The 15,807-nt window shown below is 42.4% G+C and overlaps 1 protein-coding gene across 1 annotated transcript in view; it reads right to left on the bottom strand.

The window, feature by feature from the left end:
• Positions 1-8,083, bottom strand: part of gak (cyclin G associated kinase) — a 52,154-nt gene extending 44,071 nt beyond the window's left edge. The window contains exon 1 of the mRNA XM_084200394.1: positions 7,725-8,083. Within this exon, the coding sequence (XP_084056520.1) occupies positions 7,725-7,866 (142 nt within the window). The 5' untranslated portion in view covers positions 7,867-8,083. The remainder of the gene's footprint in view (positions 1-7,724) is intronic.
• Between the last annotated feature and the right edge of the window lie 7,724 nt (positions 8,084-15,807).

Raw genomic sequence — 15,807 nt, 5'->3', positions numbered from 1 at the left:
TTTACTAGGTCAGGGATGATACCAGTCTCTTTACTAGGGTCGGGACGATACCAGTGTCTTTACTAGGGCAGGGACGATACCAGTCTCTTTACTAGGGCAGGGACGATACCAGTCTCTTTACTGGATGATACCGGCATCTTTACTAGAGCCGGGACGATACCAGCATCTTTACTAGGGCCGGGACGATACCAGTCTCTTTACTAGGGCCGGGACGATACCAGTCTCTTTACTGGATGATACCAGCATCTTTACTAGGGCTGGGACGATACCAGTATCTTTACTAGGGCTGGGACGATACCAGTCTCTTTACTAGGGCAGGGATGATACCAGTCTCTTTACTGGATGATACCAGCGTCTTTACTTGGGCCGGGAGGATACCAGCATCTTTACTAGGGCCGGGACGATACCAGTCTCTTTACTAGGGCTGGGACGATACCAGTATCTTTACTAGGGCAGGGACGATACCAGTCTCTTTACTGGATGATACCAGCATCTTTACTAGGGCCGGGACAATACCAGTCTCTTTACTAGGGTCGGGACGATACCAGTGTCTTTACTAGGGCAGGCACGATACCAGTCTCTTTACTAGGGCAGGGACGATACCAGTCTCTTTACTGGATGATACCAGCATCTTTACTAGGGCCGGGACGATACCAGTCTCTTTACTAGGGCAGGGACGATACCAGTCTCTTTACTAGGGCAGGGACGATATTCAGTCTCTTTACTGGATGATACCAGCATCTTTACTAGGGCCGGAACGATACCAGTATCTTTACTGGACGATCCCAGCAGCATCTTTACCGGACGATACCAGCATCTTTACTAGAGTCGGGATGATACCAGTATATTTACTAGGGCTGGGCCGATACCAGTATCTTTACTAGGGCCGGGACGTTACCAGTATTTTTACTAGGGCCGGGACGAACCAGCATATTTTTATTAGGGCCGGGACGATACCAGAATCTTTGCTGGACGATAACAGCATCTTTACTACGGCCGGGACTATACCAGCATATTTACTAGGGCCGAGACGATACCAGTCTCTTTACTAGGGCCGGGACGATACCAGTCTCTTTACTGGATGATACCAGCATCTTTACTAGGGCTGGGACGATACCAGTATATTTACTAGGGCTGGGACGATACCAGTCTCTTTACTAGGGCAGGGACGATACCAGTCTCTTTACTAGGGCAGGGACGATACCAGTCTCTTTACTGGATGATACCAGCATCTTTACTAGAGCCGGGACGATACCAGCATCTTTACTAGGGCCGGGACGATACCAGTCTCTTTACTAGGGCCGGGACGATACCAGTATCTTTACTAGGGCAGGGACGATACCAGTCTCTTTACTGGATGATACCAGCATCTTTACTAGGGCCGGGACAATACCAGTCTCTTTACTAGGGTCGGGACGATACCAGTGTCTTTACTAGGGCAAGCATGATACCAGTCTCTTTACTAGGGCAGGGATGATACCAGTCTCTTTACTGGATGATACCAGCATCTTTACTAGGGCCGGGACGATACCAGTCTCTTTACTAGGGCAGGGATGATACCAGTCTCTTTACTGAATGATACCAGCATATTTACTAGGGCCGGGACGATACCATTATCTTTACAAGGGCAGGGACGATACCAATCTCTTTACTAGGGCAGGGACGATACCAGTATCTTTACTGGATGATACCAGCATCTTTACTAGGGCCGGGACGATACCAGTATCTTTACAAGGGCAGGGACGATACCAGTCTCTTTACTAGGGCAGGGACGATACCAGTCTCTTTACTAGGGCAGGGACTATATTCAGTCTCTTTACTGGATGATACCAGCATCTTTACTAGGGCCGGAACGATACCAGTATCTTTACTGGACGATACCAGCAGCATCTTTACCGGACGATACCAGCATCTTTACTAGAGTCGGGATGATACCAGTATATTTACTAGGGCTGGGCCGATACCAGTATCTTTACTAGGGCCGGGACGATACCAGTATTTTTACTAGGGTCGGGACGAACCAGCATATTTTTATTAGGGCCGGGACGATACCAGAATCTTTGCTGGACGATAACAGCATTTTTACTACGGCCGGGACTATACCAGCATATTTACTAGGGCCGAGACGATACCAGTATCTTTACTTGGGCTGGGACGATACCAGCATCTTTACTGGACGATACCAGTATGTTTACTAGGACAGGGACGATACCAGCATCTTTACTAAGGCTGGGTGATACCAGCATCTTTACTGGACGATACCAGCATCTTTACTGGACGATACCAGCATCTTTAGTAGGGCCGGGAGGATACCAGTATCTTTACTAGGGCCGGGACGATACCAGCATCTTTGCTAGGGCCGGGACTATACCAGCATATTTACTAGGGCCGAGACGATACCAGTATCTTTACTTGGGCTGGGACGATACCAGCATCTTTACTGGACGATACCAGTATGTTTACTAGGACAGGGACGATACCAGCATCTTTACTAAGGCTGGGTGATACCAGCATCTTTACTGGACGATACCAGCATCTTTACTGGACGATACCAGCATCTTTAGTAGGGCCGGGAGGATACCAGTATCTTTACTAGGGCCGGGACGATACCAGCATCTTTGCTAGGGCCGGGACTATACCAGCATATTTACTAGGGCCGAGACGATACCAGCATCTTTGCTAGGGCCGGGACTATACCAGCATCTTTGCTAGGGCCGGGACTATACCAGCATATTTACTAGGGCCGAGACGATACCAGTGTCTTTACTTGGGCTGGGACGATACCAGCATCTTTACTGGACGATACCAGTATGTTTACTAGAGCCGGGACGATACCAGCATCGCAATATTTTTTCCATGGTAAAAATGAAAACACAAAGCAGTCCAAACTCTTTGGTCCTTTAAAAACCTGCTGTATGTAAAATATTGGGTGCAATAGCTTGGAAAATAAATAAATAAATGTGACTTTAGATGACAACATAATGATGTTTGTTTCCAACATAAGGGCTGTTTTCCTGAAGAAGTTACAGGGTTCGACATTAATGCTTGTCCTCTTGTCCGGGACATTTTTTTTATTTTTTATTGTCAGACAAGAAGAATATAGATTTAAGTTGTCCGAAATGGACAAGTAAAAAAAAATATGACACAAAAATGTCAATATTAAACAATTACTTGGATCAGAATTGGATCAGAGAGGCCAACATTGGAATAATATTCAAATCTATTTTTCAAATCTGTAGGTGATAAGGCTACAGCCTCATGTCCAAACCGATGCTGACATGAGAGGCGCCAGAAAATGTAGCCAAACTTTAATGAGACTTTTAATTACAAAAATATAAGCCAAACGCCAATGTTTGACAAATATAATGATGGATAATTAACATTGACGGCTTGATTCTGTCGATATACTCGAGGCACGGTTCATTCAAATCAAATGGTCTCAAGACCGGTGAGTGAAGGCCAGTGCCTGTCGCACATCACCCACCTTGAATCTGAGCGGAGGCCATCAGCATTTTGAAACTATTTAACCATAAACCTAAATTGTTTAAAACCTGGACGTTTCATGTCATATTATGAAGCTTGTCTTACCTTGTTTCAAAGTAGCCTTGCCTACCCAAAATACAACCATAGAAAAGTTGAGGTAATTGTTTTATAAACATTTAATATGCCATTGAAACCAGCATTTTTCTAATGATGTATTGGTTTTCATATTAGTAACCCATGCTAGATGCATCTTTAGATCGCCCCTCTTAAAGGAAAGGTTCACCCATTTTGAATGTTATATTGTTTTCGAGCATCTCTGAGTGATGTACTATCGGTTCCCTGGGTCAATTTATGTTTTCATGTGTATCTGAGTTATTTGCATTCAAGCAGGCAGAAATCCGGACGGTATGATGTAGCACTGTTATAAAGCTGCTCTCACTACACTGGAAGTTAATAGGAATATGACTTTTAGATCGCAAAAACGTCTATCAAATACAGTACCAGTCAAAAGTTTGGACACACCTACTCATTCAAGGGTTTTTCTTTATTTGTACTATTTTCTACATTGTAGAATAATAGTTAAGACATCAAAACTATGAAATAATGTTGTAACCAAAAAAGTGTTCAACAAATCAAACTATATTTTATATTAGAGATTCTTCAAAGCCACCCTTTGTCTTGATGACAGCTTTGCACACTCTTGGCATTCTCTCAACCAGCTTCACCTGGAATGCTTTTTCAACAGTCTTGAAGGAGTTCCCACATATGCAGAGCACTTTTTGGCTGCTTTTCCTTCACTCTGCCATCCGACTCATCCCAAACCATCTCAATTGGGTTGAGGTCGGGGGATTGTGGAGGCCTGGTCATCTGATGCAGCACTACATCACTCTCCTTCTTGGTAAAATAGCCCTTACACAGCCTGGAGGTGTGTTGGGTCATTGTCCTGTTGAAAAACAAATGATAGTCCCACTAAGCCCAAACCAGATGGGATGGCGTATCGCTGCAGAATGCTGTGGTAGCCATGCTGGTTAAGTGTGCCTTGAATTCTAAATAAATTACAGACAGTATCACCAGCAAAGCACCCCCACACCATAACACCTCCATCTCCCATGTTTTACGGTGGGAAATACACATGCGGAGATCATCCGTTCACCAACAACGCATCTCACAAAGCCACGGTGGTTGGAACCAAAAATATCCAATTTGGACTCCAGACCAAAGGACACATTTCCACCGGTCTAATGTCCATTGCTCGTGTTTCTTGGCCCAAGCAAGTCTGTTCTTCTTATTGGTGTCCTTTAGTACTGGTTTCTTTACAGCAATTCGACCATGAAGGCCTGATTCACACAGTCCCCTCTGAACAGTTGATGTTAAGATGTGTCTGTGACTTGAACTCTGTGAAGCATTTATTTGGGCTGCAATTTCTGAGGCTGGTAACTATAATGAACTTATCCTCTGCAGCAGAGGTAACTCTGGGTCTTCCATTCCTGTGGCGGTCCTCATGAGAGCCAGTTTCATCATAGCGCTTGATGTTTTTTTCGACTGCACTTGAAGAAACTTTCAAAGTCCTTGATATTTTCCGTATTGACTGACCTTCATGTCTGTTGTTTCTCTTTGCTTATTTGAGCTGTTCTTGCCATAATATGGACTTGGTCTTTTACCAGTGTGCAAAGACGTCATCAAGTCAAAGGGTGGCTATTTGAAGAATATCAAATATAAAATATATTTGTTTAATACTTTTTCGGTTACTACATAATCCCATATGTGTTATTTCATAGTTTTGATGTCTACAATGTAAAAAATAGTAAAAATGATAAACCCTTGAATGAGTAGGAGTGTCCAAACTTTTGACTGGTAGTGTATGTAAATGTGATATTTTCAGTTTTCTATTGTTAATCATTTTTCTAAAAATTATAGAAACCTGTTTTTGCTTTGTCATTGTGGGGTATTGTGTGTCGATTGAGGAGGGAAAAAAACAATTTAATCCATTTTAGAACAAGAATGTAACGTAACAAAATGTGGAAAAAGTAAAGGGGTCTGAATACTTTCTGAATGCACTGTATCTGTCATTGCGAATGCCAGACTCAACTCTGTGAGGCACATCGATCTGCAGATTGAACATGGTGAGATTGTAGACTCCTAAATTGATAGCGCAGTTTTTTTAGGCGATTTTACAGCTAACTAGCTACTTTACATGCTGAGATTGTCTCAGGTATTATTGTGTGTAGCTATGTTTGCTTGCTAGCTAGCTACCTAGCCCATATAAAGAGCATTGAGGAGTTTGTAGTCGACATGAGCTGCAACAGATTTCCGAAACGATTTTCCATGTTGCTACCAACCTTATTATAACAGCAAAATGAAACATTTGTTCACAAAAAATGTTGTTCTCACATATTTGTGTTATTTAACACTGCAAATTAAAGAATCAAGTGGTTTTGGGTGGATTTGTCCTTTAATTTCTAACTGATATTTTCATCTCTGTCACATGAAACCCCTTGTGCATGTGTGCGCTTTTGATAAGTATTTTCCGCTAATTGTATTTTGCAACATTCATGCGGACCCTATGGCAATGTGCGCATTGTTGAGCTTATAATATGAAGAAATTAAACACATTTCCGATTTTATTTTTATGTGCAGTGGTTGTATGAATTTTGGTTGTATGAATCTGTCGTCCCAGAGTCTGTTTTCAACCTAATTATTTTATAAAGACAAGTATTTGGTTGTAATATTGCAAAATGTTATAGGCTACCAAGTGAGGCCAACCATCCTCCAGGCGAGCCTTAAAGGGGCAGTGCTGTATTTTGAGAGACTTGAATTCGCAAAGAAGTGTAGACTACATTTTTGTCTGATTCTCTACGATAAACAAGATAGTAATGCATTTTTGTTGTGGTTCCTTGCATCATACAATGATGTAAAAATGATGTTACAATTGGCTTGAGCTTTTGGACAAGTAAAAAAAATCTGTCCTACTTGTCCGAAGGACATTGATGACAGCTATGGAGAGGGCAATGTAGCCTCTGGCAATGCAAAGGTCCAAATTAAAGCGGGACCAAATCAGGGAGGTGTGGCGTTCCTGCAATCATTTCAAAGTCAGTCTTAAAACAATCCTTTATTGTCAACTATCTTTATTGTTTTATCAATGAAATGAAGTGCCTCGGATGAGAACACAGTTGCATGCTCCTGTGTAGACTAGGTGAAAAATCTGTCGATGTGCCCTTGAGCAAGGCACTTAACCCTAATTGCTCCTGTAAGTCGCTCTGGATAAGAGCGTCTGCTAAATGACTAAAATGTAAATGTCTGGTTCATTGTAAGTTCTGAAGGTCTTCGTCATCAGGCCTTTGTGCGGGCATTTCTATTCCTTTCATATGACCGTTTTTGTACCCTGCCTGCATTTACATTTTTGGGATGTCCGTACACTCCTTTTAAAACTGTCAACATTACATTGAACAAATATTTTCCTTAATAAGGAAATATATAAGATCTCTTGAGAGTGAGATGAGAAAGTGTGTGAGAAAAGGGAAATTGGTTCTCCATTTTGATGGCATGAACCACTACAGGACTCTGTCTCTCTAAACTTCCACATGAACAATACTGCACTACATCAGACTTTAAGGTGAAGATTCTCAGAAGAGGTGATACTACCACTGAAACCTAAGCACTTTCTCTTTTATGTGTTATGTGTACTGAGGACAGAAAAGGGTAAGTATGAAAAATGTATGCACTCACTAACTGTAAGTCGCTCTGGATAATAGCGTCTGCTAAATGACTAAAATCTAAAATGTAAGTAGGTACTAGGTAGTTCGATTGTGTGTGTGTGTGTGTGTGTGTGTGTGTATACAGTCTATGTAGATATTATCCATGACACATTTCTAAACAAATAGCTACCTACTAATTATTAGCTACATGGACAGCACAGCTGTACCACTATGTATATTAACGTGTTACTAGTCCTACCCTTACTACAGTACATCACGTAATTTGTCGACACCTGCCTATCATGTCAACAAAGCTGTCTGAACAGTTGGCCGCAACAACAAATAAAATCCAATGCTATAATAGCTAGGATGTGTTGTTAAAATCGTATTCTAGGTAGCTGATAAAGGATGCTAACAATAAACCAGTTATCTAGCCAACAGGTATGGCTAGCTTGCTAGCTAGTTAACGTTAGCTAACATTAGCTAGCCTAGTGTCATGTAAATATGACGTATGCGGATTATCAACCTTGACACATAACAACTCACCTTCAGCTATAACCCTTTTGATTCTCAGTTTCATGTCACCAAGCTCCACAATTTGCCCAACAAAATCATTTTGGTCTCGATTTGCGCCTCCAGTGCCACCGGGCCCTGCCAGGAAATCAAGTGCCGACTGGAAGAGGGACATTTTGTCCTGCGTCCCCGGTGTAGCTAGCGAGCTTTTTCCAGGCCTTACAGAGAGAATATGTTGTAAGCAAACGTTTTAAAAATCAATCAGTGATGTTGTTAAGTTAATTATGAACGTTGGTGTCTAGTTATTTGATTCCTTCGCTACACAAACATTATCGTCCTACTCGTCTAGAGTGGCCATCACTGCACTTCCGTGAGGTCGTGACGTTCACCATGACGTCACGAGCAACATTCTTCTTCTATGGTATAATGGCGGTCTACAAATAAGCGTTTAAGCTGCATGCCGCCACCTACTGTGCTGGAGTGTTCAATAACGGTTTGCATAATTCTATACTAATAAGAACAATAAATAAATAAACGAATAAATCCCTACTAACTTCTAACAAACCATCACCATCCCCCAAACCCTTCCAACCCCCTAGTAGAACCACCAGTTCTGACGGTATGTCCACTTACTAAGGGAGCAGCCATGGTAGTCCATCCGTCCGGCTAGTAGTTTCACCAATCTGTTTTACAGCCTCTGTGTAACAGCTGTCCAGCGAAGACAAGAAGACTGGTCTCGGCACCAGTGTAACAGATGTGTTCTTAAAGAAAGGACTGCCCAGCCAGCGATCCCAGTTGATCTGTAGTTTATTCCTACGATAGACACAAAGATGCACATGAAATGTACAGGACAATAGTATGTTGATGGCTGTAGATTCGTGATTTGTCTGTTAGCATGGAAATAACTGTGAATTAGCAGGGTGTTAATTTGACCATTACAATTAGAGCATGCTAGCTAACTCGCTCTTACAGCAATAACATACAAATCACATCCCAGGATGCCCCCAATATCTAACAGGTACCGTACAAATATATATACATAATTTTTGACACATCTACCAATCGATGGACTTCTTTGCGAGGCATGACAAACCTCCCTGTTCTTTGTGGTTGAATCTGTGCTTGAAATTCACTACTCGATTGAGTGACCTTATCCAGATAATTGCATGTTTGAGGTACAGAGATGAGGTAGTCATTCAAAAATCTAGTTAAAGACTATTATTGCACACAGACTGAGTCCATGCAACTTATTATGTGACTTGTTAAGCACATATTTACTCCTGAACTTATTTAGGCTTTCCATAACAAAGGTGTTGAATATTTATTGACTCAAGACATTTTAGCTTTAAATGTTTTACCAATTTCGAACATTTTCTAAAAATATAATTCCACTTTGACATTATGGGGTATTGTGTATAGATCAGGACACAGTGAACTCATACACATTGTAAATATGACAATAGAATACAGTATTTCAGAACGTGACCTATATCAATATCAGACTGGGAATAATTTATGTTGGCGATCTCCCCCTTGTCTGCAAGCATGACCAATGGCATAACATCTTATTGATATGTAAATTCAACCAACCAATAGGAATACATAAACATTGAATACACATTTCTGCAGTGTCAAGTGGAAACATAGCCAACCCTGTTACATCTACATAAGAGACATCATGAGGGCTTGTAAGTAAGCATTTCACGGTCTACACCTTTGTATTTGGTGAATGTGACAAATAAAATGTGATTTAATTTAAGTGAATCTATATCTCTGGGACTCTCTAGCCTCTCTGCACCTGGCATCCACCAAATGCTGCGCTGTGTTCCCCCCACAATTACAACATTCAGCTTTCTCATTGTTCCCACATTCACCGTAATCATGTTCCCTTCCACACTTGGCGCATCGTTTCTTTTCCTTTCAATTGAGCAGTGTCCCATTCTTTGGCAATTAAAACACTGCAATGGGGATGGGGTACACATTCTCTGACATTGAAACTAAGGAATCCCATCTGTAATTTTTCAGGAAAAACCTTCTCAAACCTCAGTAGCACTGAGAAGCTTTCATTTCTTTGACACTCATTCCTACTGATCAACCTTTTGGCCTTAATCAATTAGGGTTCCCTTAACATTTTCTTTAATATCATCTACGGACATAGAAACAAGCATAATTTCCACCGATTTACACGCTGCTGCTTCTTCTTCTTCTTCTTCTTCTTCTTGGTTTATTAGCAGACTACACCCAAAAAGGTGTATTGCCGCCACCTACTGTGCGGGATGAAAACATGAAGATCCCAAAAAAGAGAACATAGTGGGGGTGGGGGGGAAACATATCCAAAGACTATGGGCGGCACATCTCCCATTGCCAAAATCCCTTACAGATATTCCACTGTGAACTCCAGAAGTCCCAGATACTTTTCAACTGCAGCCACGATGATGTCCAACTTCTTTAGATGTATTTGATACTTGTGCTGTAGAGTTAATAACAGTTGCAATGAATGCAAAAAAAATCCACCTTTTTAACACACAGAGCATCCTTTTGTCTTGCTTGACACACATTCACTGTGGTGCATCCGCAGTCATATCTTCAACATTGTCACTTGCTTTCTTAACTCGTTTGGTTGCCTCGACATACGAGATCCAATGGACCATCCTGGCTTTCGCCACCTTCGACTTCCTTCACCCTTACAGGGCACTCCAAGAACTCTGGATCATGATCTCCACCACAATTGAGGACTGATCTTGTTCATCTTCAGTATACATCTTTCCTCTGCACACATTTGCAACATGGCCAAATCCTTCACAGTTTTTACGTTGTAGTATTTTGGGTATGAATGGTCTGCATACCTTATATATCCTAACTTTAAATGTGTAGGAAGATGTTCTCTGTAAAAAAAAATATAAATAAGAACCGACAGTCTTTCTTCCAATTCTCCATTCACCATTCTGGTCAGGCGAAGGGCACTAACCACACCTGGTATTCTCTTCCTTAGGTAATTAACCTAAACTTCCATCGACACCCCGAAGATGACTCCCTTAACAGGTGACCTGCTCTGAAGTACAAAACACAACACTTCGGATGTCAAGATTCTTGTGATTGCCACTGCACTCTCTCTCTGTTCCTCAGAAATACAATTAATTAGAACAAGCCTGGTCACTCGAATTGACTCCACTTTTCCCAGCACCTGTTTCACCTTCCTCGAGACCTCATATGGATCGCCAAGATATTCATCCTTATCCAAAAAATGCATCCTTGTCTTCATTACACTTACAGTGCCTTGCAAAAGTATTCATCCCCCTTGGCGTTTTTCCTATTTTGTTGCATTACAACCTGTAATTTAAATTGATTTTTATTTGGATTTCATGTAATGGACATACACAAAATAGTCCAAATTGGTGAAGTGAAATGAAAAAAATTACTTGTTTCAAAGAATTCTAAAAAAAAAAAAAAACTGAAAAGTGGTGCGTGCATATGTATTCACCCCCTTTGCTACGAAGCCCCTAAATAAGATCTGGTGCAACCAATTACCTTCAGAAGTCACATAATTAGTTAAATAAAGTCCACCTGTGTGCAATCTAAGTGTCACATGATCTGTCACATGATCTCAGTATATATACACCTGTTCTGAAAGGCCCCAGAGTCTGCAACACCACTAAGCAAGGGGCACCACCAAGCAAGCAGCACCATGAAGACCAAGGAGCTCTCCAAACAGGTCAGGGACAAAGTTGTGGAGAAGTACAGATCAGGGTTGGGTTATAAAATAATATCAGAAACTTTGAACATCCCACGGAGCACCATTAAATCCATTATAAAAAAATTGAAAGAATATGGCACCACAACAAACCTGCCAAGAGAGGGCCGCCCTCACCAAAACTCATGGACCAGGCAAGGAGGGCATTAATAAGAGAGGCAACAAAGAGACCAAAGAAAACCCTGAAGGAGCTGCAAAGCTCCACAGCGGAGATTGGAGTATCTGTCCATAGGACCACTTTAAGCCGTACACTCCACAGAGCTGGGCTTTATGGAAGAGTGGCCAGAAACAAGCCATTGCTTAAAGAAAAAAATAAGCAAACACATTTGGTGTTCGTCAAAAGGCATGTGGGAGACTCCCCAAACATATGGAAGAAGGTACTCTGGTCAAATGAGACTAAAATTGAGCTTTTTGGCCATCAAGGAAAACGCTATGTCTGTCACAAACCCAACACCTCTCATCACCCCGAGAACACCATCCCCACAGTGAAGCATGGTGGTGGCAGCATCATGCTGTGGGGGTGTTTTTCATCGGCAGGGACTGGGAAACTGGTCAGAATTGAAGGAATGATGGATGGCGCTAAATACAGGGAAATTCTTGAGGGAAACCTGTTTCAGTCTTCCAGAGATTTGAGACTGGGATGGAGGTTCACCTTCCAGCAGGACAATGACCCTAAGCATACTGCTAAAGCAACACTCGAGTGGTTTAAGGGGAAACATTTAAAAGTCTTGAATAGTTATGCATGCTCAAGTTCAGTTTTTTTTTGTCTTATTTCTTGTTTGTTTCACAATTATTTTTATTTTGCATCTTCAAAGTGGTAGGCATGTTGTGTAAATCTAATGATTAAATTCCAGGTTGTAAGGCAACAAAACAGGAAAAATGCCAAGGGGGATGAATATTTTCGCAAGCCACTGTACATATCTACCTCTATCACTCCAGTATCCCTGCACATTGTTAATATGGTATTGGAACTGACGCTGTATAAAGCTTCTTACTTTCTCCTGTTCTTTTTATTTATATTTCTCGTGTGTTTTTGTTCTACCTTATTTTTTGTGCTACATTTCGAGCTTACAAGAAAGGCATTTCATTGTACTTGTACACATGCCATTCAAACTTGAAACTGAAATTTAAACTATGGGATGTGTTCCCATCAGAATGTGTTAGCCATGTAACTAGCTGTTAACTCCTGTATAAATGTCTGTTGACCCTTTCACGATGTGTTGGTATAGTATATATCCTTGTCTATCCGATTCCTCTGAGGTAACTATCTACAGCAGGGATTCCCAAACTGTTTTTGCCCGTGACCCCACTTTGATGGGGATTTTTTTTTTCCTCGCAACCCCACCATGTAAAAAAATTAAAAGTGATGTAATCAACTGCCAACGTTAACGTTTTAAATTGGGGCTATGACAGTCTATTTCAAATCAGTCTGACAGAACCTTTGACAGTATTTCAATCTGAAGGACATGGTTTGAAATGACTGAAATGCACCAAAGGTATTGGGAAATTCAGAAGATCATCAGCCAATCATTTTATACTGTATGATCTTCTGTGAAGAAAATAATTTCGTCATTGATGTCCCCCCCCCCCCCCCCCCCCCCAAGTCTGATTTAGTGCCTGGTCTTGTCCATTCTGTTCTAATGAGTCCTGCTTGTGGCCATTGTAGAGGGGAAGCCACATACATGTTCCTGAGAGTCTTATCATTCAGTGATGGGGTCATAATATTTTGTAGCTTAAACCGTTCAAAAGATATAGCCACATTTGTATGAAGAAAACAGAAACCTCTGTTTATTACAACCGCATCTAGCGGCTACCGGAGGTTCTATTAACCACTCGCGATATTTTACATTTTATTGAGACTAAATAAAAATGAGACTAAAATTGAGCTTTTTGGCCATCAAGGAAAACGCCATGTCTGTCACAAACCCAACACCTCTCATCACCCCAAAAACACCATCCCCACAGTGAAGCATGGTGGTGGCAGCATCATGCTGTGGGGGTGTTTTTCATCGGCAGGGACTGGGAAACTGGTCAGAATTGAAGGAATGATGGATGGTGCTAAATACAGGGAAATTCTTGAGGGAAACCTGTTTCAGTCTTCCAGAGATTTGAGACTGAGACGGAGGTTCACCTTCCAGCAGGACAATGACCCTAAGCATACTGCTAAAGCAACACTTGAGTGGTTTAAGGGGAAACATTTACATGTCTTGGAATGGCCTAGTCAAAGCCCAGACCTCAATCCAATTGAGAATCTGTGGTTTGACTTAAAGATTGCTGTACACCAGCAGAACCCATCAAAAATTGTGAGTGAGCCCACTCCCTTGGCTGAGAAGCAACCCCACACATGAATGGTCTCAGGATGCTTTACTGTTGGCATGACACAGGACTGATGGTAGCGCTCACCTTCTCTTCTCCGGACAAGCTTTTTTACGGATGCCCCAAACAATCGGAAAGGGGATTCATCAGAGAAAATGACTTTACCCCAGTCCTCAGCAGTCCAATCCCTGTACCTTTTGCAGAATATCAGTCTGTCCCTGATGTTTTTCCTGGAGAGAAGTGGCTTCCTCGCTGCCCTTCTTGACACCAGGCCATCCTCCAAAAGTCTTCACCTCACAGTGAGTTGCACCCCCCCCCCCCCCCCCCCCCCATTGAGTTGCACCACCCCCCTTTTGCCCTCAGAACAGCCGCAATTCATCAGGGCATGGACTCTACAAGGTGTCGAAAGCTTTCCACAGGGATGCTGGCCCATGTTGACTCCAATGCTTCCCACAGTTGTGTCAAGTTGGCTGGATGTCCTTTGGGTGGTGGACCATTCTTGATACACACGGGAAACTGTTGAGCGTGAAAAACCCAGCAGCTTTGAAGTTCTTGACACAAACCGGTACGCCTGGCACCTGCTACCATTCCCCATTCAAATGCAGTTAAATATTTTGTCTTGCCCATTCACCCTCTGAATGGGACACATACACAATTCATATCTCAATTGTCTCAAGGCTTAAAAATCCTTCTTTAACCCGTCTCCTCCCCTTCATCTACACTGATTGAAGTGGATTTAACAAGCGACATCAATAAGGGATCATAGCTTTCACCTGGATTCACCTGGTCAGTCTATGTCATGGAAAGAGCAGGTGTTCTTAATGTTTTGTGCACTCAGTGTACATATAATTTAGATAGCATTTGGATTACTGTTGCAGTGTTATTTGGGTTGTTAATAGGATTAGTTCCAACATTTCTTGTTACATATATGACCCCCTTTTTCTCCCCAATTTCGTGATATCCAATTGCAACCCAATTACAATCTTGTCTCATTGCTGCAACTCCCCAACAGGGCTCGGGAGAGCCAAAGGTCGAGTCATGCGTCCTTTGAAACATGACCCACCAAGCCGCGCTTCTTAACACCCGCTAGCTTAACCCGGAAGCCAGCTGCACCAATGTGTCGGAGGAAACACCGTTCAACTGATGACCGAGGTCAGCTTGCAGGCGCCCGCCCCGCTACAAGGAGTCGCTAGAGTGCGATGAGCCAAGTAAACCCTCCCCCCTACCAAACCCTCCCCTAACCCGGACGACGCTGGGCCAATTGTGCGCCTGCCCTATGGGACTCCCGATCACGGCCGGTTGTGACACAGCCTGGGATCAAACCCCAGGCTGTAGTGACGCTGCAACACTGCGATGCAGTGCCTTAGACCACTGCGCCACTCGGGAGGCCCCTTTCTTGTTACATTTTTGATTATTTGTGTACTTGGTTTACATTTTATTGCATTTTTTAGGAGTTGGTGACATAAGCATTTCACTGCACCCGCTATAACATCTGTGTATGCGACAATGGACTTTGATTTGATTTGAAAGAAAAGAGAATCCAAGATCAATAGACTCTGACACCCTAACTTTACAACTTGCCCCCACTCTACAACATGCCCCTACAGGATTGGGCTCTTAAGTCACCTCATCATTTAGAAGTGAACTTTGATTCATTGCTAGTCCAATTTGTCTGCCTGAATCCAACATGACTTTCCGTTGGCTCAATGCATTTGTGATGCACATTGGGATGTTCCCGTGCACTCTTATCCTGTTTGGGTTGAGCTGGCACATTACTTCTTCCAGACAATCATGTCCACCATCCTGGCTGTCTGCCCTGGAATTGCCATGTTGACTTGGTGATAGTTATGGTGTATGGAGAGGATGGAACCACACATAACAAGCGCACAAGGCAGGTGTTCACTACAAGGAACCGACACAACCTGACACTCATTGACAAGAAATGCCATCAATTTATTGGACCTTCACATGTCATAGGAATTGCAACCTCTCCAATGTCAATGCCATCCTGAATCTTCCAGAACTGTCCTTGATAGGCCCACTCCACCA

This window comes from Coregonus lavaretus (assembly GCF_964263955.1).
Source record: "Coregonus lavaretus genome assembly, contig: HAP1_SCAFFOLD_202, whole genome shotgun sequence".
In the NCBI taxonomy this organism is placed as follows: Eukaryota; Metazoa; Chordata; class Actinopteri; order Salmoniformes; family Salmonidae; genus Coregonus; species Coregonus lavaretus.
This window is presented reverse-complemented; position numbering and strand designations above follow the sequence as displayed.